The sequence below is a fragment of the Protopterus annectens genome, chromosome 7.part0 (assembly GCF_019279795.1).
Source record: "Protopterus annectens isolate FY-2018-M chromosome 7.part0, PAN1.0, whole genome shotgun sequence".
In the NCBI taxonomy this organism is placed as follows: domain Eukaryota; kingdom Metazoa; phylum Chordata; order Ceratodontiformes; family Protopteridae; genus Protopterus; species Protopterus annectens.
The window spans coordinates 606233565-606257913 of NC_056739.1; the positions used below are offsets into that span (position 1 = coordinate 606233565).

The 24349-nt window shown below is 43.6% G+C and overlaps 2 protein-coding genes across 5 annotated transcripts in view; both read right to left on the reverse strand.

Moving 5' to 3' along the window:
• The window catches only part of CLK3 (CDC like kinase 3), a 1797083-nt gene that overhangs the window by 810042 nt on the left and 962692 nt on the right, over positions 1–24349 (reverse strand). The gene's annotated exons all lie outside the window — the stretch shown is intronic.
• The window catches only part of EDC3 (enhancer of mRNA decapping 3), an 886050-nt gene that overhangs the window by 753695 nt on the left and 108006 nt on the right, over positions 1–24349 (reverse strand). Inside the window, exon 3 of one of the 2 annotated variants that reach the window (XM_044077200.1) lies at positions 16593–16798. In XM_044077200.1, coding sequence (XP_043933135.1) covers positions 16593–16798 — 206 coding nt within the window. Of the gene's footprint in view, positions 1–16475; positions 16799–24349 lie in introns of both variants that reach the window. The other variant, XM_044077198.1, reaches the window with a different exon arrangement.

Consider the following 24349-nt stretch of genomic DNA (forward strand, 5'->3'; position numbering starts at 1 on the left):
TTAGTGCCTTAGCCTTGAATAATCTTCTGTCCCTGCTCTCTCCCTTTTTTACTTTATAAATAAAAAAATGTATTCAGATGCTTATATTTTTCTAATTTCTGTTTCTTCCTACTACTCTGTTACTTCAGCTTGCTTTGCTTTTTCCTGCTACCTGCTGCCTGTTCTCTAAAGTGTTCAACTGCATCTTTTCTGTTGTATTATTACTACTTGTTTATAGCCCATCTAAATTAAGTGTTATTCTAAGTTCTTAGTTTTTGGTTTAAGCACTTGGGTTTTTGGCCCACCCCTTAGCTCTCCCTGGTTTTTCTCCCTCAGATTCTGACAAATATGGATGGACAATTTCCTTCAGTTTCTCCTGCCAGTCTGGTTGATATGAGCATCCTGAGACAGTGTAGCAACTGCCTCATGTACACGGAAAACCATCTACTACTACCACCTAGGAAAGTACAGTTGTGTACACTTACCATAAATGTAGATGTTAGAGTGTATTCACTGTTGCAGTCATTACATTTGGGTAATCTGCTGGCAGGTTGCCCTCAGTCGGCCTGATTAACAAAGTCTTGGGTCCAGCATCGGTTGCTGTCCCTTCTTCCATGACGTCAGGTCGTCAGGGGTACAAAACATGCAACCGATGCCATTACATCAGTTTTTCTTGCCCCAGATGTGCCCATATATATATATATGCAAATACACCAAAAAGGCTTTTAAGCATAGTAAAAGAAGGTAGAGGTATAGTAAGAGAAAAACAGGGGGCTGGAGGGAGGGTAACCAGGACTGCAACAGTGAATACACTCGAACATCTACATTTATGGTTAAGTGTACACAACTGTACTATGTTCTTCGGGTTTCACTGTTTCATTCATTACATTTGGGTAGTTTCCCAAAGCTATGGTTGGGAGGATGGACTTGCACAACATTAGGACCAGCTATAAGGCCCTGCAGGACAGCAGTGGCAAAGCCAGCTTTGGATTTAGAGAAGAAAGGTAAATGGTAATGTTTGGTGAACGTATGAACTGAGCTCCAGGTAGCAGCTTCTAGAATGTCTCTGGTTAGAACACCTCTGAGAAAGATTGTAGAAGTAGATGTGGCCCTGGTGGAATGAGATCTGATCCCCTGGGGGATAGTTTTACCATGATGCACATAGCAGAAACAAATACAATGGCTTATCCATTTGGAAATGGTCTGCTTTGAAATAGCCTTTCCCTCTGCCCCTGCAGCAAATGCCACCAGTAGTTGTTTAGATATTTTGTCCTGTTTAAGTAAAATCTAAGTTGTCTGTGTACATCCAATGAATGCAGAATCCGCTCCCCCTTGTTCTGTGGATTGGGAAAGAAAGTTGGCAAATGAATGGTCTGATTAAGAGCCACACTGGATACCACCTTAGGCATGAAGGATGGATTGGTCCCGAGAGACACCTTGTCCGCATGAAAAATAATGAAAGGCTCCACTGCCATAAGAGCCTGTAATTGAGAAATCCTTCTAGCCGAAGTGACTGCTAAAAGGAAAGCTGTTTTCCAGGAGAGAAATTTTAAATCTGCAGTAGCAGCTGGCTCGAAAGGAGGGAGAGTGAGTTTTTCAAATACAAAATTGAGGTCCCAGGCAGGGGTTGGAGCTCTTCTGGGTGGTCTTAAGTTTTTGGCCCCTCTGAGATACTGCTTTAGCAGAGGACGAGAGAAGAGGGGAGGTTCTGTGTTGTAGTGAGCTGAAATGGCTGAGGCATGGATTTTTATGGAAGAAAAGGACAGGCCCTTGTGAAGCATCTCAGTTAAGTATTGTAAAATCTGAGGAATATTGGGCACTGCTGTGCTTATTCCTTGTGACTGATTCCAGGCACAGAATCTTTTCCATTTGTCAGCATAAGATTTTCTAGTATTAGGCCTTCTTGCCTCCAAAATGACATCCATCACAGGTTTGCTGAGGTATGCTAAGGATGAATTTAGGTGATTAGCCACGCTGCAAGATTCAAAGTTTGGAGTCGAGTGTGCAGAATTTGGTTGTTCTGCTGAGACCGTAAGTAAGGAGTCTGAGGCAGGTGCCACAGTGGAAGGTGTGACACATTGCGCAGGAGTGGGTACCAGTGTTGGCGAGGCCAGTCTGGAGCAATCAGAATAATTTTTGGTTTGTCCTGTTTGACTTTTAGTAGAACTTTGGAGAGCAGAGGCAGAGGGGGAAAAGCATAGACTGATAGGTTTTTCCAGCTGAATGACAGAGCATCCACTTTCCAGGCCTTTTTGTGATGAGTTCTTGTGCAGAATTTGTCCAACTCATGGATCTTTTTGCCTTACCCCAGAACTATGTCTGGGCTCCCCCATTTGCATGTCAACATGTTGAAAATTCATGGATCCAGTTTCCATGCGTGTGGGCCCATGAGATTTCTGCTTAGTTTGTCTGCCAGAGTATTTAACTTTCCTGGTAGGAATTGAGCTTGTAGTTGTATTTGGTAGGGCAAGGCCCATGTTCCACAATGCCATGGCTAGTCTGCAAATGGGGTAGGAGTGTGTACCCCTCTGCTTGTTTATGTACCACATAACTGTGGTGTTGTCTGTCTTTATCATTAAATGTCCTGGATGAAGGTAGTCCTTGAAGGCTGTCAGTGCATTCTGTACAGCTAGCATCTCTTTCTGATTGATATGAAGGTGCATTTGATTTGGGCTCCATTTGCCCTGAATGCACTTCCCTGCCAGATGAGCCCCTCAAGCACAGTCTGATGAGTCTGTAGTTAGGGTTTGGGCAGCAGGGGGTGGGGTGAATGGCAGTCCCTTGTTTTGGTGGCAGGCCTTTGCCCACCATAGGAACTCTAGTTGCAGGCAAGGTATGATAGGAATCATTGTTTCCAGGCTGTGACAATGTTGACTCCATAAACTTTTTAAGTACCACTGAAGTTAATATGCAGTCTTGCATATGGAATTAGGAGAATGCAGGAGGCCATGAACCCCAAGGCTTGCAGAATTTGTCTTGCAGATAGCAGGGTTTTTGTGGCCACCTGTTTGAAATAAGTTACCAAATGAATTTGCTTTTCTGGATTAAGGTAAGCCATCTGCGCAGCTGTATTCAAGCTTGCACCCAGGAATGTAATTTTTTGAGAGGGTACCAGATGTGATTTATTTTCGTTTATGGTGTACCCTAGACAAGTTAGAACCCTTTTTACAAATGACAGATGTTTTAGAAGAATGTCCTTTTCTGCCTGAATTAGACAATTGTCCAGGTATGGATATATTTGAATATTTCTTTGCCTGCAAAATGCAATTACTGGAGCCAGGCACTTTATGAAGACCCTGGGCGCAGTAGATAAGCCGAAGTGCAGTGCAGAGAACTGGTAATGCAAGTAGCCAGCTTTGAAGCGGAGGTGTCTTCTGCAAGATTCCCTGATTGGGATATGCAGGTAAGCCTCTTTTAGGTCTAGAGTTACCAACCAGGCATCTTTGCCTAGTATAGGAAGTAACTGTTGAAGAGTCAGCATCTTGAATTTTGGAATGCCCAGAAATGTACAGGTACTTGTTTCTGGGCCTCTGCCCACTGATTTGGGGGCAGGTCTGGCAATCCGTTTGGGATTGGCAACGTGTGGAAATGAAATCTGTATCCCTGGGATACTATACTTAAAACCTATTTGTCCTGGGTTATAAGTTGCCAGTTTCTTGCATGAAGTGCCAGTTTTGCCCCCAAAGAGGTGGCTAAAAGGTAAGTGCTTGGTAAGTGTAGAGGGAAGTCATTGAGACTGTTTACCATAGGGAGGTGCCTTGCTGTTTCCAGATTTGGAGGAGGAGGCACCCCATTGTTTTGTTCTAAAAGTCCATTGTGACTGAAAACTGGAGTCTTTGGAATGTCTGGGTTTGACCCGAGTGGCTCTAGAAGGAACTGGAAAGGACCAGTTCTTAGTAGGCCAGTGCCTACTAAATCTTGGAAGTTGCACTTGTAAGAAATCTTTCACAGTTTGCATAGATTTAGCTTTATCTTCCATCTTTTTTAAAACGTCTTCAGCCTTATTACCAAAGAGACGGTCCTGTTGTAAAGGAGCATCCAACAATTTTGCTTTAACATGATCAGGCAGAGTTTGCTCTTTGAGCCAAGCATGCCTTCTTAGCACAGACCAGTTACAGCAGCCCTGCAAGAGGCCTCCAAAGAATCAAAACCACATTGCAAAGTATGTTTTTCAACCTGTTCAGCTGAATGCAATAAATCCTGTAAATCTTTAGTGTCCACACAGTCAGAAATTATCATTTTCTGTTTAAGCAGTCCCATGATATGCTGCTGATATTTAAGCATATGAAATTGACAGTTTAAAGCCCCGATTGCCAAGGTTGCAGAAGTGTAAACCTTCTTACCCCATCTATCCAGCACCCTGGAATCTCTATCAGAAGGGGTAGGGTTTTTAGCAGTAGAGGTCTTAATGCCCTTGGGGCCCTAAGAAATGGTTTCAGGGTCTGCGGTCAGGGCCTAGGAAAGGAATACAGTACAAATGAAAATCCTTATGAGGTATTTCCTTCCCACAAGTAATGCAATTAACTTTTACTGACATTGGTAAGGAGCAAGAAAAAGTTTCCCCAATGGGGTACTTAGCTTTTAGGTGAAGACTTCGGTTCTGAAACTCGAAAACGAAATTTTCAGGAGTCGGCCGACCAGCACTTGCAAACTGCTTCTGCTTCGGGCACCATGCTGCAAGAAAGTCTGATGTAATGGTGTCGGCTGCATGTTTTATACCCCTGACAACCTGACATCATGGAAGAAGGGAAAGCAACCGATGCAGGACCCAAGACTTTGTTAATCAGGCAGACTGAGGGCAATCTGCCAGCAGATTAACCAAATGTAATGACTGCAACAGTAAAACACGAAGACCATCACAATTTGTGAGAGATGCAATTACATTAGGAACCTAGACTCCAAGCTCTCTCCCCCTTAAGCCAGTATATCTGGTACCGAAAAGGTTGTCAACACAATCACTACACCTCAAACACCACCCACACCTACATAACACACACCTACACATGCGGAGGTCCTCCACATAAACATGCTGAAAGGCGACCTCAGAGGCAAAAACACATGCAATCTCCACAGCCTTCCACACCACATATCAAACATAGTCCACACACCTGTGCCGCACAGCCACTAAAGCTTCACCACAAACCCAACATATTACTCATAGGAGACTCCTGTGGCACATGCAGACGTGCCTCTCACCAGGCTGGATAAGGAGAAAGTCACTGTTAGTTGTCTGTCAGGTACCAGAATCTGCCGCATCACATACGCACTCAAGCCTCTCAACAACAGGTACTGTTATGACTGTCATAGTCCATGTTGGCGTGAATTACTTGATATGTACCTCTCTGGACTATATGAAGAGAGACATGATTGAGCTCGCCGATTGTGTGTCCCAGGCAGTTATGTCCCTAGCCTTAAAGCAGCATTCTGCTGTCACCCAGAATGATGCTTCAATACAAACAGAAAATGATGGTCTTTAACAATTGGCTTAGTTTCTAGTTTCATTCTAGGGGGATCCAGTACCTGACTGCCTGGGAAGATATGATTGACAGACCACAATGCTTTGCCAGAAACGGCCTGCATTTGTCTCACCTGGGCTTCAGACAAAGGCTCTTGCCTCCCTTAGTGCCTTTTTTAGGAAAAGTGATTAGGTTAAAACAACCAACATAAAAATTTCAACAACACACAAATTAAAGGTCATGCTGCTGAACTAGGAGTCTAAATGTGAAATTGCACTCATTGCAAGCATTCCTAACCCTGAAAAATGCCGACATTTGTACTGTCACAGAAACCTACGGAGATCACCCCAGCCTTACCTGGTTACTCATCTTATCATACATTCAGACCCCAAACTGTGGGCAGTAAAGCCAAAGGAAGTGGAGTTTCAATACACATTAAAGACACACACCTCCATGCTGGTCAAACAGTATGACACAGAGGAGACACTCCAGGTGCAGTTAACCATTGACAAGACCCCTATTCAAATCATAGCTAGCTACCAGCCCCCAAATCTGACTCAAGATGCCCAATCTTCCTATTTGGACCGGTTTGAATCTATCAAGATTCGACCCTTTACCCTAATCCTGGGTGACTAACTTCACAAACCGACTGGAACAACTACTCATGCCAGAACACAAATGCTCAGAGGTTCCTTGATTTTGTCAATGCAACTGCCTTGGAACAGCTAGTCGATACTCCACAACAGCTAATATCTTGGACTTGGTATTAACCAACATGAGTAACCACTACAACATCCTTATAGTATCATCCTCCCTGGTAAGATCCAACCACAAGGCAGTCACTTCAAAGTCATCATCTCCCCCAACCCCCCTCTACCTAGGATCAGACAAAAACTTCGCCAAAGCTGATTACAACCGCCTGAGGGATGGTATAAACAGCTTCACAGCCCCCTCGCCTCTGTAGGAACTGGTACCAATATCCAAAACTACATCAAAGCACTATACGAGTATTAAAAAAGATGCATGGAATCAGGAATACCTGAAAGGACTAAATCATCCTCCGCAAGGAAGAGTAAACCTGTCTGGTGGACATCTGCAATAGCCTCAAGAAGCAAATAAGAGCATTACTGAAATCCTCCAAAGCAAACAGAGTCCAAATTGGCCACATGTACTAGAGACAATCATAAGGCCTTCTTCACATATGTCCGCAACATCAAAGGAAACGCCCAGATCTGTTTAGAACTGGTGGTCAAGGACACCACACATACAAATGCTGTAGATATAGCAAACTTACTGGCTGACAGATTCAGCGAACCCTCTGCCCCCCCATCAGTAAATCAGGACATTCCCAGTACCTGCCCCTTCCCCTTATACCTAGGGAAAAGGTTGTCGCTGCTCTCTCAAAGGCAAAAAAATACAGCCTCCATGGGACCAGATAACATCCCAGGCTGCATCCTACATGAACCCAGGCAAGAACTTGCAGCACCATTAAGCACCCTATTGAGCCAAAGCCAGAGTACTGGCTTCGTCCCAGCTGAGTGGGGGACAGCCACCATCTTGCCTTTCTACAAAAATGGAGTGTCCACCAATCCGGGAAATTATAGACCCATCAGCCTAACTAGCCCGATTTGCAAGGCCATGGAACAGATCATGGACCTCATTAACAAGGACATTGGCAACCTCCAAACAATTAAGCCCACACAGTTTGGCTTCGTCAAGGGGTGATTATGTTTGCTAAATTTGGTCGACTTCTTTGAGACAGTCTCCAAAGCCATGGACGAGGGGAAGACTGTGCACACAGTCTACCTTGACCTGACCAAAGCCTTTGACACTATTCCCCACTTGGGCATAATAGATAAACTTTCTCAACTAGGCATCAGTCCATATGTTACCAGATGGGTAGCAAACTGCCTCACTGATGGAACTCACGTAGTCAAAATAGGGGAAACCACCTCAAGCAGTAGACCTGTAACAAGTCGCGTATCCCAGGGTTCGGTCTTGGGGCCTCTGTTATTTGGGATATACGTTTCTGAGGTGCAGGCCAAAACCAGTGGGCTAGGACTGACCAAGTTTGCAGATGACCACAAGCTGGGTGCTGTCATCAATTCCCCTAGTGATGTGGACATCCTCCAAGAGGGTCTCACTCAGACAAAATGGCTGGTGCCAGAAACATGGCCTCAAGCGGAATACTAAAAAATGCATCACCATCCCCTTTGAGGAGAGTGACGTCCCCAGAAATATCATTAAAAACAACGTCCTAATCAAGTAATCAGCCGTGAGAGATTTGGGCACCCAGGTTGAAAGCAACCTGACTTTTGACCACCATGTTGCTTCTGTTGTACGGAAAGCCTTCTACATGGCCCACCTTATAAGTAAGGGTATCTCATCCAGGGACAAGGGGGTCATAACATCCCTGTACTCTTCCCTTACACGGCCCATTATTGAGTACACTACCCCTTTCAGCATGTAACTCGCAAAGCACATGCAGCAGCTGGAGAGACCAGAGAGGTTCCACACCAAGTGAATCCAGGGTCTCAAACATCTACCATACATAGATAGGCTAAATGTCCTATCCCTCTACTCCGTTTCATACAGACTCCTCAGAGGTGACCTCTGTCTGGCATACAAAGCGATCACAGACCCCACCTTGCTGGGACTGCTGCATATCCGCAAGTCAAGCTCCACTTAAGTAACCGACATACGCGGCCTCAACCTGGTCTGCGACATCAACAAGACTTGCTGGCAAGACAGATTGGTCTCCCAGAAACTCCTCCGTCTATAAACAGACTCCCTCTCCACATCAAGCAGAGTACCTCTTTACCCCTTTTTAAGCTCTCCACATCAAGCAGAGTACCTCTTTACCCCTTTTTAAGCTCAACCTGGAAAATTGGATGGGAAACATAAAATATACCCTTGGGATTCCACCAGTGTCCTTGCTGGACAGGCACATCGGGTGCTGATTTGTCCAAACATGGGCTAAAGTCTTGGCTAGATTTATAAGGCCTCAGGGCCAATAGCCTAGTAACCTCTTATAATCCTATGAAGAACCTCATGTTGATCAGGAATGAACACAAGAATGGTTAAGGAGAGGTGAATTAAAGACAAGAGATGAAAGGTTAATATTGGCAGCCCAAGATATTGGGCTACATACACACTGGTTTACAAAGTCCATTGAACATGTGGTAGAAAAACAGACAAATGTAGGTTTTGTAAAACCGAAATGGAAACAGTCGCACACCTAGTTGCTGGCTGTGACATACTAATGGCAGAAGGACTGAAAGGCATAATAACGTGGCAAGACTGCTACACTGGAGATTGTGCAAACATAATGGTATCGGAGTGGCTGAAAAACACTAGAAATATAAGCCACAAAGCACCATAGAAAATTATCAAGTCTACATCACATGGGATCAACCACTATCAACAGTTCAAAAGATAGATAATAGAAAACTGGATATAGTGGTCCAAGAAAAGAAGACAAACACAGCATTTATCACTGAAACAGCCACACCCAGTGACTACAGTGCCCTGCGTACAGACAGAGATTTGCAAGCAGAAACGAGAGCAATGTGGAAGAAAGATACCCAAATAGTTCCAACAGTAGTAGGAGCAACGGGTCTTATAAAAAAAGTTTACAATCATATATAGACATGCTACCAATACATGCAACTCCATACAAATTGTAGGAGTCGTCACTACTGGACACGCTGCGGGTGCTGCGAAGAGCACTTTTGGCTAACATCCAGGAGTGAAATAATACTAATTTCATGAAATTTAATCATACTTTGACTTGGGAATGGAGTCCATTCCTATCACAGTATTAGAAACTCAAAAGATTTGGAGAAATTAAAAAGTGATGCAGCAGCTTTGCTCTGTGTGAACACACATGCCCGGACAAAGTCATAACCCTGACTTTATTTAAGCATAGATAAACAGCTACAAGGCCCACAGGTGTCACAGAGGGGCCCTTTTCTACACTCGGTCCTGGAACTCGTTATTCTGTAGGATTGCTTCGACTTCTCAGAATTTAGTTCACTTAAGCAGGTGGCTGGACTGTTCTAAAATCAAGGGATTTTAAGTCATTCCACTGTATCATGTGTTTAGACAAGAAGTGTAAATAGAAGCAACCCTTGTTCTTCATATTCCTTGCTAAAGGTTAAGAAAGACTAGTATACTTTAAATGGGACAGGGTCTTGCCAAATTGATAAAACTTTCAAGCTAAAACATGTACCTGCTGCTCAAGGTATCTTTCCTGCTGTAGGAAGGGACGTAAAAAGTAAGGATCTTCCTTTTACTTGAAAAAAAAAAATGGAAGGAAACGTAACAAAAGGCAGATGCTCATTTCCCACATTCTAGAACAGCCTAAAATCACCACCACTTGCTTCCTTGCAATTTAACACTACCAAAAGGCACAATCTGCTAGCATCAAACCAGAAAATAAGCTGTTAAAGTCTACAGCAAAATGTAAAAAGTACTATCACATCTATTGTTCTGGTATGCAAAGTCTCCCATATCCACAGCTTCATAAGTACTAGGCTAGTGGGCCCTTGCTGGCTATTTTAAGGCTAAACAATTTCCTTTTTGATGCTTGAATTAAACATATCCCATTTAATTAGAAATGGGCCTCACACATCCCATGGTCTTCAATTATATATGACCCCCAGTGAGAATAACTGGGATCATACCATACATAATTTGAAAGGACCCACACATAGGATAAAGCATCTAGAAGCTGCCTCCGCTCATTAGTATTACGAGGTGTAATCATAGGGCAAAATTTCTGTTTCCCATCCACAGATTCGAGTTGCACTTGAATATGGACAGGGATGAGCTTTGCTTTACATAGATGGGAATTATGTTCCAAAGCAGCAATGTCCTCTGTGAGATGTACCTATTAATGCTGTAGAACAGGTTATTTGGATGACATCTGACTTGCTGATGGGCAGTAAATGCATCAGTATTGGGTTGGATGATGTATTGTATGTCAGACAGTTCACCTGGCAGCAAGCCTCACTAAAACTTACATGACTTAGCAGTCTGTGGGATACAGAGTATAGTGACAAGGCTTTGAGTCGGTCCATGTAGGACATGGTACCTCTGTGGGCATTCCAGTTGCTGTAGGTGTCTAAACAGATGCATGCTAATGGGGCAGTTATTCTCAATGATTGGCCTAATGAGGAGCTCAGTAAAGGTGGACCGACTTCCTTCATTCTAGAAACGATCCCTTTGTTTATAAGCTGTCTGGAATGGATACAGCTGCATACTCTGAACCTGTACCTCAGGACAATGCATTTTTAGTGCACACACTGAGATTAGAAATTACTATTATTGTTTCAGACAACTGGCAATCTACCTAGTTCACAGAGAAGCCCTTATACTTGGATAATGCAAAATACTATTTACAACAAAACTTTGCAAATGAAACGTTGAGAGAGATCAATAAAGGAATATGAAAAAGTTTTAACAATACAACATTAACATAAAGCTAAGATGCCATCAGGCTGTAATCAAAACCACCAATATGCACAGGCAAAATTTTGTAGAGAAAAAAAAAAAAAAAAAAAAAAACTAGTATGGACTCTAGAAAAAGGGGCACATTACGAAAGATGTACAACACTGCACAAAAAAAGGCATGTAAATGTCTGCATAGAAGGAGAGCAAGACATCAAAAGTAGCTCCATTGTACAAACACAGAATATCACAGCATAAGCTCAGGATACAGAATACTGGTTTCTGCCTATTACACAAAAAAACAATTCAGAGAACAGGGTTTCAATAAAAGAAAATTATCAAAGGACAGATAAATAAATTATGCTAGCATGTTAATTTCTTATGGGAGGCAAAGCCCTCCATCATGTAGAATGCAGCACTACCTGCATCCCTGGTTCATTAGTCAGTTTCAGGGCGAATGCACTTTGGTGATAGAACAGGTACTTCCCTTTACATTAACAATTTTTGAAATTTGTGCAACTACCACAACTTGCATATCTCATTTTAGCTGAATCAACTACCTGCAAGAATGCTTACCAGATTACCTTATATGCACACAACTCCATCAAAAGATGATCTGTAATAAGTAGGAAGCATTAAAAGTGGATTTATATAGCAGGCCTACAAACCTTGTACCTAAATGATTAATCCATAAATATCTGACACCATTCAACATTAATCATTCTGCACTTAAGTTCAAAGTGATGAACACATGTATAAAAAACAATGTTTTCGTATGTCTACTCTCTATGCCTTTAACACGTTTTAACTTTTAAAAATGCTAATACTGGAAACTGGGCATCTCTATCAATTAGCATGTCAATCAGTATGCACCAGCGTCATTATGGAAGCATGCCTTAATTGCATACAGTTCTGTAGCAGGTGCTTAATGCAGTATTTAATTATCTGCCAAGCTGTTAAATAGTTTGGCAGAAAAGTGAAAGTTATGTACTTACGGTAAGAGTCTATATCACATCATCGAATACGTGAATATCGAACGTTCACAAGAGCAAATATTCACGTACTCGAAGTTTATGAATTTTTTTTGCAGTACAGTGAAGATCGGGATTTTTGCCCTTTCCTCACTATAGTGCGATCTCAGAGTAGGAATATATATTTAGCGGGGGGGGGGGGCATACCCCCCAAAATACCATTTTCAAGAATGTGAATATTTACTCATGTGAGCATTCGATATTCACGTATGCGATGATGTGATACAGACGCTACTATAATGCTAGACCTACGCTGTCTCCTGTCCACCTCTAAGGAAGAGTTATCAGACCAGACACTGGCACTTTTTCCAAGCTCCTGAATCCAAGGCTCAGGATCATTCTCCTACCCATAATTCCCTCCACTTCCTATGGTATTTCAGATTGAGTTTGCCCGCTTGTACTTTATACACCCACCTAAAGGTCAGTAAATGGAAGTACGATAAACTATGACAAAACAGGAAATGGTTCAGAACTGAAAATCAGACAAGGTCCTACAGCAGGTTGAATGCTTTCAGGTAAAAGCCACAAGATGACAATTTGGGTAAGGGGGGCAGAGGGAGGGAAGGTTGAGTCAGATGAAGACAACACAGATCTAGTGTTATGGTAAGTAAACAACTTTCATATTTGATGCTTCTTTTCCTTCCAACTCAACAGATTCCACAAGCTACTAATACTCAAGACTGATCTTGTAGTGAAAGGATATTCCGAAGAATGGTGGAGTGAAAGGATACATAGGATCTACACTGCATATCCAGCTTATAGTAAGAAACAAGTGTGTGAACAGTAGACCTAGTAATCCTAGAGCAAACCGTAGAAAAAAATAGCATCTTCTGTCCCTGGCGTGATGGTTTTGGGAAGAGGTCCTTTGGGGGGATGGAAAATGGATGCCCATGGCAGACCGGGTTTTGCCCTTCTGCTCACTTCTGATGAGTGTATCTTTAACCTTAGGTCCAAAGAGTATGCAACCACTGAAGGGAACACTGACAAAAGGACATTTTGAAGCTCTCTGCAAGTTCACAGTGGTGCATCAAAGCTTGCAGGTGAATAGCAATGTCAGTGCCTGCCGCTCTCAATGTGCCATCAGCTGCATTGCAGAGCTGTTGCATGGACATATTAGACATCAAATGAAGAGCAGATAGTTGCAATTCCACAGTCTTTTGTATATTAGCAGGCAAATTACCTGAGAGAGACTTGGAAAGTTCCTTGATCGAGTCACTCTGGAAGACAGTTATATGGGCTAGATAACTCAGTGTGCAAAAAGCAAATGTTGAAGTGTAAGCCTGCTTTCTGAAACTGTCCAGCTCCCTAGGCTCCATGATTGCTAGACAGACAGAAGTGCTCTCGTCGGAGAGCTTTTTTTGTGGCTGCAGTAACCAATATGACGTCTACGGCAGGACTCTTGCTCCAATATGACCTATTCCTAGAGGATACCAGTATTTTGTTCATCAGAACTGACTCCACCATATGACAGACCAGGTCAATGAGCTCACCAGCAGCAGAGAACTCAGGATGTCAGATAGGTTAGTCCTGAAAGCCTTGAGGAATACAGACTCTTCTTGGGAAAGGGCTTCAGCGGACCAACTACCCTCACTGTTTCATCAATTCAAGGTGGTCTCCAAAGATGCGCTCTTCTAAGGGAGATTGTGGGGACCCTCCCCTTCCTCAAAGTCAGTATCTTCAGTTAGGAACTCCTAAGGGGAGTCCAAATATCTCATCTTCATAGTGCGTTTCCTATGGTCTTCTCTGGTGGGGGCTCCAGAGATATCACTGAATAAGAAGGGGAATTTGCTAGGTGAGATCCCCCAAGACCTATAGAGGCTGGCTGTTCCCATCTGACAGGATGACTGGAAAAAGATACTTGCAAGGGGGTCATGGGGGAGGCATTAGGATGACCCCCATCTGGATTGATGTCTTCAAGAAACTTGTGTGTCACCCTGTCGATGTTAACTTCCAAGAGGCTTCCTGATAATCGAAAAGGACCTGAAGGAGGAGGCCACTTAGTGTGGCCTGGAAGAGTGGAGAGTTGACCTTTCCTGAAGAATGGAGCAGAAGGTGATCAGATCTGAATCGGTTCCTGTACAAATCACTAGATCAGACTATCTCAGCATTTTCAGAGAGAGTCTGGAAGGATCCAGTGGGTCTAGGGATCTCTTTCAAGCCTTTTCTCTGTTTTCAGACATCTGTTTTTTTATCATTCTTTGCCCTGCCTCTCTCTCGAGAAATTTTCTGACATTTTCCCTACCTTCTTTGTTGAAGTGGAAGCAGAAGTGAATTCCAGAAGTGGTCGATTCTACTTCTGGGGTGGGGAGAAGACCATTGAGGACCAATTTAATCCTATTATCGATAACAGCCCTAGCCATGAAAGAGTCGAAGGATTCACACTTCACGTCAAGATGAGCCACCACTAAAAAGATGCACATGACATGAGGGGTTCCATAGGGGACGGACAAGAATCTTGTGCCCACGTGCGGTACATTTTTAAATCAGGAGCTTTGTCACTCATGGCTAAATTGAAACCACCACCACACCGAAGAAAAAAAATTCAAATGTCACAAACATTAAACACACACTAAAGAAAAATAGCTTTAAAGATAAACTCCCTACTCTCCTGGCCCAACCAAGCATCTTTCCTCTTCAGTCCAAAAAGAAATGCTATTGGCAAAGGAATTCTTCTAGCCTTTTGAGTACTGCCTAGCTCTTGCACCATCTGCTTCCAAAAGGAACTACCACCATCCAATAGACAACTCCACCTGCTGCTTCATTACCCTTTCCCCAAAGTCTTATCCTCAGTCTTACACTAGCCAAACTGGCTGCCAGTTCGGCTACAAGCCAATCTACTCCTTGGCTCCGAAGTTTTTTGGCTTCTGAAAACTCCTGCACCTCTTTCCCTTAGCCTCCCATCACATAACCTTATATCTCAATCAGGGGCTCTCCTGCAAGCACCTAAAACCAGGCTTCCGTTGTCTAAACCACACCATATCTAGCCTTGGATCCAAACTCCGGAGGGACTTTTTTTACACATCTTAAAGACCTCTCTTACTGCTCTTCCTTTTGGGAACTTAGAAAATATTTCACAGCACAGGCTGCTTGTAAATGCTCTGCTTCAGGTCGCACAATACAGTTTCCCTATCATTTTCACTACAGCATCTTTTCCTTAACTTCTCCTCTAAGTAATGTAAATAATGTACATAGTTTCTGTTGACTACCTTCTTAATATACAACAGAAAAAAATGATTTAACTATTTCTTTGTTTTTAGTGTATTCTTTTGTTGCATCAATTTTTTTTTTACACTTTGTGTGTTCACATTCTGGGTAGAAAATGAAACTGGTCCACTGGGATCAGTGTTCTCCCCAGTTAAATTGTATAAATAAATGTATATCTGTATGCGTATGTACACACACACAGTGTGTATGTGCGTGCATGTGTTGCGTGCGCACGTGTGTGCGTTTGTGTGTGTATCTATACACACACACACACACACATGCATATATCATACATGCGCGCACACAAATATATATGTATACATAAGGTACTGGGAGAAAGGGTGAGCAGGAAATCCCAGAAACACTACCTACAAAAAACACTAGCCTAGCAAAGGGTGACAGGACTACAAGAAATGAGAGAAGATCCAACAGATACATACTCAGGACTACCCCAAAGGTTGTATAAAGGCTGTAGAAAGGCACTTCTCTCAATCAAGCTCTGAGCCCTCAGATAATCTGCAAATTGAATAAGCAGTAAACGAGATCAGAGGTATTGCAGAGACAGGCTAGAATTATGGATAGGAGAGGGGCCTGAGCCCTGGATCCTGGAGCTTGAAAAAGATGCCAATGTCAGACCTGATCTAATCCAGTAACCCATCCACTGAGTCAGCAGAAAAGACACTGAACCTGCTTTACAACTGTCTAATAAAGTGTAGTCCCCTGGTCTTTTGATTGGAGGGAGGACACGGGGGGGGGGGGGGGCTTTCTAACAAATCAATAAGACAATGCTTAGTTGCGTTCCGTGCAGCCACCAAAAGGCACCATTAAAATGAGCCAGACAACCCTGTCAATGACTTGCACTTAATTTCTGGTATTGGCAACACTTTTAAAAGTTAAAGGATGCACAAAGTGCTTGCTTTTGCAATAAGTTAGTGATCATAAGTACAATGAAGCGTTCTGGAAAATATTAAGTCTCTATTACCTGTGTTCTTCACTTTGAACATTAACATCTGTCTTTACACAGCACAGGTTTCTGTGTAGTTATACTTAAGCTTTATTTCATCACAGTGTGCTACTTTTCAGTATGCATGCATGCATGCACTTGCACACTGGTTTGATGAGAAACCCTACAAGGGGTTAACACAACTTGGGACACTGCCAGAAACAGATGGCAGAAAACGTACCCAATCTTTTGCTGTCAGTAAGCTGAAACAACCTCTGCTTAAAAGCTTGTGCAGTGACACAGGAAAGACAGTGCAGAATATTTACAATCCTGATAGGGTTTGACTCTCCCTTCTTCCTCTAGGTCATCGATCCTACAAGAAGCATCTTCCCAACCTTCCATAGTACTTACAGGAGTTGTGCCTGCGCCGAAATCCTTTGGCCTGATTTAGGCTCTCCACATGCCTGTCCACATAACTCTTTGAGCATTGCTGTGGCGACAGCACCACATCCTGGCTTTTCATCTCACCTCTTCTTGGAATTGCTTGTGGAACACTTCCAGTACCATTTGGCTTGTTAAACCCTTTATTGGTCCCATTCTGAGACAAGCTGGAAATGTATTCGGGTCCTGAAACTACTGTCTGCCCTGGCTCTGTATGTTGAGGGTCACACACCCTTCCATTATCCACTTGAACGGGTATTTCCAGAATTTTCAGCTCCTTAATATTCAATGCACTAAAACAGAAAGAGTTTAGTCAATAAAGGCTGTATTAACAAGATGATATTAAGAACATACTGTGAAATTCAATGGCAATATGGTCCAAACAATGAATGCATCAGTTCTTACTTTAACTGCAACTCTGATTTAAAAGGTGAGATAGCCAACTTACAAACAAGGCTTGGGAAGAAGAAAAACTTCTGGACAATTGCTCATCTCTCAAGAGGCACACATACCTCTCTAGATTCAAGCAAACCAGGGATCCAAATGAGATGAAAGGAGGAGAAAAAAAAAATCACATAATGACAGCAGCCTGCACAATGTCACTGCATTTGACATGGTTGTGTAAAGGAGAAATACAATAACACGGCTGAAGGAATGGCTCTCCTCATTAACTAAAATGTCATATCTTATAAAAAAAAGACAGTGTGTGAGACCAGGTTTGGGATAGACTGCAACATGGATGGGAATTGGTCAGAGAAGGTAACCAGTTCAGACTCTGTGCTACAAAGGTGTTGTTCCACTGCGTAGCAACACTAATCAGTACAGGCTGCATGCAATAATCTTTTGTTACAGTGAAAGCACATTTTATACTGCCTCTCCCTTTTATGTTTATCCTAAGATTCTCTACTCCTATTTATTAAGGTAAGCCTTTTTACAGAAAGTATCAAAAAGTGAAGGCTGCTTACAGCATACAGAAAAATGAGTACGGCACTCACCTTAATAGTACCATTTTTCCCTTCTCTTTTTTGTCACCCTAACAGTATATCTTTGAAAGAGAAAGCACTGCAGCAATACTACTTAAAACTTTTGTATGTACAAATTTTAACAGCCCTCGTCTGAGGCACCAACAAAGTCTCACAAAGGCTCTCTCAAATCACTAATGTTGGCTTACTTAATCGGGGAACTATGACTATTATAGCCACAAGGTGGCAGAACTACACAAAAACTAAACTACTACTGTGACTACAAAAATAAAGTACACCACTTTTTTTTTCAAATAATGGTACTTAAATGAATAAGTGTTGGAATTTATTTTAACTTTTAAAATGTGTAAATACTAAAACAAAATTCAAAAGACTGAAACTAAGGCATGCACAACTACATAATCATTCACACAACTGCAGACCAGCTCAAAAAGAAGGCAGACTTACTGCTGCAATACCCCCCCCCCCAGTGTGTTAACAGAGTTTCAGTGTTTCACTTAGCTATACTTTATGAGAAGGAGCAATGTAGCTGTAATAACTACTGGCCATTAAAAGCCCTACAAATGAGTCATTTGGCTGGTTAAACATTTTAACAGTAGAAAATCCAAGTTAATTTATTAATCACAATACTACATTTGAAAGAAGGGTTCAAGCCTCAGTAACTCTCGGAACTAAACATCTAGGTATTGGGACTGCTTGGCAATCCCATTTATTGTAAGCTGCTAGGTACACACCTCCCCACAACCTCCTTACAGTGCATTGCACTGCTCTCCCACTCCAGATCGGACATTATAAATAGAATGTCCTCAGTCTATCCAGGGAAAGAAAGGCAGGGTAATGTTACAAATCATGGAACCACTTGAACAGATCAAGCCTTACTTTAAAAGTACATAACTTTTGCATCTGATAAGAGAGGTTCCACTCTCTGCAAGTTGTACAACAGCTTCCCAAGTTCTTCCTAATGGGTGGATCCGTAGGAGTCTCAAAAGCAGATCCAGATCTGGAGTCGAGATCCAGCTTGTAAAATTCTGCAAAGGTATTCGGGGAACACGCTGTAGCAAAATCATGCAACTGACAAATCCTTGCGGTTGAAAAGGCCATCTAAAGTGTCTTTCAAGAAAAAAAAAAGAAGTGTTGTAGATCTTTGTTCATTCATTACCATTAGGACCTCGGTTCCATCCTCGGAACCGATACGGCCGTTTCCAAGTTCGTGCCAGTCAAAAACACTCCGCTAAGACCTACCCATAATGCCCCTCTCCCAGTTACTTCAGATCGAATTTGCCCATTCTTAGATAACAGATGTAGCAATAGAAAAAAAAATAGTAGGAGGCACTGTCTGAGCAAATACTCTAACAATGAGTTCCTAAAGTCCACCAGGAGTCCAGGCAGGGGGAAGGAGGGCTGGAAGTAATGAATGAACAAAGATCTACAACACAGACGGACCGTTATGGCAAGACATATCTTCTTTATCTGATGTTGTAAATCTCTGTTTATTCATTACCATTAGGACAGAGTCCCCAGCTACTTGACTCCTGGGTGGCCCTAAGGAAGGACATTCCTGAGCACCATAGAACCAAAAGATGCTCGCCCTTCGGAGGCCAAATCTAATTTGTAATGAGATATAAAGGTATGAGGTCTTGCCCAAGTGGCTGCTGTGCAGTTATCATCCATAGAGGCTCTGGAATTAAATACTATAGAAGTAGCCATAGATCTGGTAGAATGAGCCTTTATTCTGGAAGGTAAGGATAGCTTATCCTGCTGGTAGATAAAGGTAATGACATTTCTAAGCCAGGAGGATAAAGTCACTTTGGAAACAGGTTTACCCTATCTGGGTCCTGCAAAGGCCACAAACAATTGATCTGTTTTCCTGAAAGATTTAGTCCTGTCCAAATAACGAAGCTGCCGATGCACATCAAGGTTGTGCAAAAGGTACTCCCCTCTGTTAGAATGCCGAGGAAAGAAAAGCAGCAGGTCAATAGATTGGTTAATAGAAAATCCAGAAATGACCTTGGGCAAGAACGAAAGGTCAGTACGAAGGGACACCCTATCCGTGTGGAAGATCAAGTAAGGACTCTTGACACTCAAAAGCCTGCAGCTCAGATACTCTTCTCGCTGAGGTGAGTGCTACTAGAAGTAAGGTTTCCCATGACAAAAATTGCAAATCACATGAATCAAAAGGCTCAAAAGGAAAACCTGTGAGAGACTGAAGTACCAAAGTCAAGTCCCAGGGTTCTAAGGGAGGCTAGACCGGAGGTTTAACATGTAATACTCCTTTTAAAAAGGAGTTACATAGGCGGTGTAACATAATTGAAGAATTATCAAGATCATTATGAAAATTGGCGATAGCTGCTAAATGTACAGTGATAGTCAACGCTGAGGCTTCTGCATGCAAAACAGTAGTCTGGTATTGTAGGATCTTTTGAATAGGCATAGAGAAAGAGTCTAAGTTCTGATCTTTGGCCCAAATAGAAAACCTAGTCCATTTACTAGAATAAACTTTCCTAGTGGAAGGTTTGTGTGAAGCCAGAAGAATTTCATGAACAGGAGATGAGATGTCAGGCAGACTGGCAATCATTGGAAGTGAAGGAACCAAACTGTGAGCTTGAGACTGTGCAGGTTCGGATAAATCAGCCCCTGAGGATGAGATAACAGGTCTTGGGAATGATCCAGGATCCACGGACTGTGAATCAGATGAGGTCATAGGGAAGACCCAGTGGCCAATCGTGCGTTACAGCGTCCCTCGGTAGTTCCCCTGAGGGAAGATTAGGGCAAAGTAGCTTCTGCATTTGTAGTTTGGGGGGGAAGCAAACAGGTCGCAGCAAGGCTTGCCCCAGTTTTAGAAGATCCGATCCGCTGTTACAGGGTTGAGGGACCACTCATGAGGCATCAGGATGTTCCTGCTCAGATTGTCAGCAATAAAGTTGGAACTCCCGGGAATGTGTGTTGCTATAAGGCAGCGGTTGGAAGCTATCGCCCAGTGCCAAATCCTCATGACTTCCCGACACAGGGGATCAGACCTGGTTCCGCCTTGCTTGTTGATATACCAGACTACCGACATGCTGTCTGACAGAACTGCAATGGTCCCAGAGGGTAGGGATGCATGGAACGCTTGCAATGCTAGGAGAGCTGCCCTCAGTTCCAGGTCATTTATGTGCAAATTGGCCTCCATGGGGGACCAGGTGCCTTGGACAGTCTTTCCCTGGAAATGCCCTCCCCCACCCTAACAGGGAAGCGTATGTGGTCACCGTGGGCTGGGGAAGACACGGTCAACATCACAGATTTGTTTGTGGGTTCATCCACCATAACATTTCTTCCTTGCAACTGTTTGAAAGATGTAACATGTGGTCGAGTGGGTAAATTAGCAACGACCATTGTGTGGAAAGGAGCCACTGTAGGATTCTCATGTGCAGTCCCGCCAGTTGTACCAATGTAATGGCAGCCGCCATGGAGCCCAAGAGTTGCAGTACAAGATGTGCTGGTACATAGGTCAGAGAAGGTCCTGGATTTGGTGTGTTAAGTTCGAAAACATGTGAGGGGGGAAGAGAAGCTTGACAGGATTTTGTGTTGAAGACCACTCCAATGAATTCCAGTGTCTTCATTGGAGGCATTGAGATTTGTCCTTGTTGACTGCAATCCCCAAGCAGAGAGTGAGACCTTGAGTGTAAGATGCCTGGTCAGAGCAGTAAAAAGCCAATCATTTAGATAGGGAAACACCTGAAATCCTTGTAGTTGAAAATGAGCTAACACAACTGGCATACATTTGGTGAACACTCGAGGGGCTGTCGAGAGACCGAATGGCAGTACCATGAACTGGTAGTGGTTGGCTCCCAGCCGGGAGCGGAGAAACCTCCGGGAGCGGTGATCCATCTTTATGTGGTAGTACACGTCCTGGAAGGTCTATAGAGCACATCCAGTTATCCCTCCCTAGGAAGGGAAGAATGGACTGTATCGTGACAATTCAGAAATTTTGAAGTTTGATAAATTTGTTCAATAGGCTGAGATCCAGGATTGGTCTCCAGTCCCCTGTCTTTTTTGGCACTAAAAAGAACCTAGAGTAAAACCTGGATCCTGTCTTGTCTGGTGGTACTGGTTGGATGACTCTTTTCCTTAGCAGCTTTTCTATTTCTAAGGCTGCTAATTCCCTCCGATTGGGTGGTACATCAGGGATGGGAGTTAAATCGAATGGTATTTGGTAGCCTCTAGATATTATTCTCTGCACCCAAACATCGGTAGTAATAAGATGCCAGGCTGGTAGATGCAGAGAAAAATGACCCCCGACTGCTTCCAGAGGAAAGCAATCGGGCCGCTGCTCAGGAGCACTGGTAGGGTCTGCCGCAGAAAGAATCTATAGCGCCCTGGTTATGCGGACCCCCTCTACCCCGAAAGGGACGTCTTCCATATGAGCTGCCCCCTCTGCCCCGGGGGATTGTTCACCACGAGTGTCACGAAAAAGTCCTTGGGATTTCTTGAACCACATTTTTCCTCCCTTCTGGTTCCTGGAGTAGGACCTCTGGGATTGGAAAGGCGTATGCCCACAGCAGACAAGGTCTTTCCGTCTTTCTCACTACATGTGAAGTGCGTCTCGTACTTTGGGTCCAAAAAGTGCAGATTCATTGACGGGTGAATTGACGAAGAAAGATTTAAAGGGGTCTGCGAAGTCACACAACCGCATCCAAGCATTACGTCTCATGACAACGCCTGATGCTCCCTCGGTGGAGTGAGATATCAAACTAATTGAGTTTGAGATGGATTCAAGGGGAGCTAGCTGCGAGGCGACAGTATCACACACCTCATCAGGCAGTACCATACCAAAGAGGGAGACATTTTGGAAATTAGGTCTCTTTGGAGGTGAGTAAAGTGTGCCAGATAGAACAGCGACCGAATGGCGAAGTCGCTGAATCATAGGTCTGTTTCCCTAGTCTGTCCATGGTCTGGGACTGTTTGGAGGATGGACGGTGGAACTATCTTCTGCTAGTTCCCTCTTGATAGCCAACGCCACAACCATAGAATTAACTGTCAACTGCTAGAACCAGTGGGGCTGGTCTTCAGGTGTAGATAAAATTTTTTGTCTGGCCTCTGAGGGACAGGATCTACGTTGTCCAGGGCCTTCCAGGCACGCTGCACAATGATTTTAACAAGGTCATCTGCCGGTGGAGTCACCCGGGAAGTAGATGGCTGGGCACGAAAGGCCTGCAGGAACACAGATTCCTCAGAAGAAGGGTTTATAGGACTTAGTCTCCCCGCTGCTTGAGGATTTTGAGAATGTCTCCGAATGAGATGTCGTCTGAGGAAGACCGTGGGGACCCTTCCCCCTCATCACAATCAGTGTCTTTGGTGATAGATTCCTCTGGTGAATCAAGGTGCTTCCTCTTGTACCGTTTCTTCCGGGATGGCTCCCCAGTGGGATCTTCTGAGGAGTACTCCAGAGAAGGGGTTGCCTTTAAAGAGGGTTCTTGTGACTCCTGTGGCCAGGGGTCCCGAAACAGAGAGTTGGGAGAGGTGCATGCTAGGGGAGGGTTCTGATACTGATGTCATTGGTGCTGACTGCGAGTCCACTACCTGTACAGCAGGCCCACCTGAGGAGGGATGGAAGTCCAGAACTGAGAGGGACAGCCTTGGAACTGGGGTCACACCTTGCCGTGAGGAGCCCACCTCCAGGTGAGGAGCTCAGAGAACTGGAAGCTGAAGTCGTGGACATAGACTGCACCAGGGCTAGCTACCAAGGTACGGATGATCCAAGCACTGCTTCAGGAGAGCATCAGTTCCACCAGAGGTGATGCAGCAAGGGTGGATGGTGCCGACAGGGAAAACACTACTGTCAGAACAGAGACAGTATGCACCGGAGTGGAAGTATCTTGTCCTTGGCAGGTATTCAAGTTTTGGAGCCAAAGAAACTGTCTGCACCGTGGCTGGTGATGGTGCCCAAGCAGGTATAGTCATCAGAGTTGATGTCGGATCTAAGGACGGCACAGAGTCAGTGGTGCAGAGGTCAGAACTGAAAATGGGGGTGAATATCATGGACGGCACTGAGGGAGAAGACACAGAGCCTGGTGCCGAAGAGGTCTGCTCAGAGGGTGCCAGCAAAGCACAGAGCCGACTCAGTTCCGTAACTGATGGAGATGCAGGACCGAGCGACTCAGTTTGTCCTTATGTTTTTTGTTTTTTTGTAGGGGGGTGAGACTTCCAACCTAGATAGAGCCTCTGAAAAAGGTGTCTTGAGTAATCCATTTTTTCCTTATGTTTTTTGGTCTTTGGAGGGGGTGAGACCTTCGACCCAGATAGAGCCTCTGAAAAAGGTGTCTTTTTAAGATAAGTTTATTTTTACATTCTGCTAGTGCACAATTACTAAAACTAGCACAAATGTCACAGTCAGTTTTAATATGATCCACCCCCAAACAGTAGACACAACGAACATGCGTATCTGAGTTAGGCATCTTACGTCCACACTGTTTAAATCCCAACTTAGCCTGGTCTGACATAGTAAGGCAACAAGGCTATCCTATAGAAAAATTAAGGGAGAAAATACCAATGATGTTAATTAAAAAAAAAAAAAAAAAAAAAAAAAAAAAATACTACTAGTAAAAGAAAAGGCTCGTCAAAGACAGGAGAGAGGGACAGTACTAATAAAGGTAAAAAAATTAAATTACCAAGGAAAAGGGTAGGAAATAGGCTTAGGTTAATGGCGACTGTGAGAAAAGGGGAACGTGACTAAAAATTAAATAATTTTGAAGAGAAACGGTCTTAAAATTAACAATTTTCTACTTGGTTTTTGGAGAGATGGCTAGCACGTCTGACTCGGAACACGGCAAACGAAATCTGGTGCAACTAGGAGAGGGGCATTATGGGTAGGTCTTAGCTGAG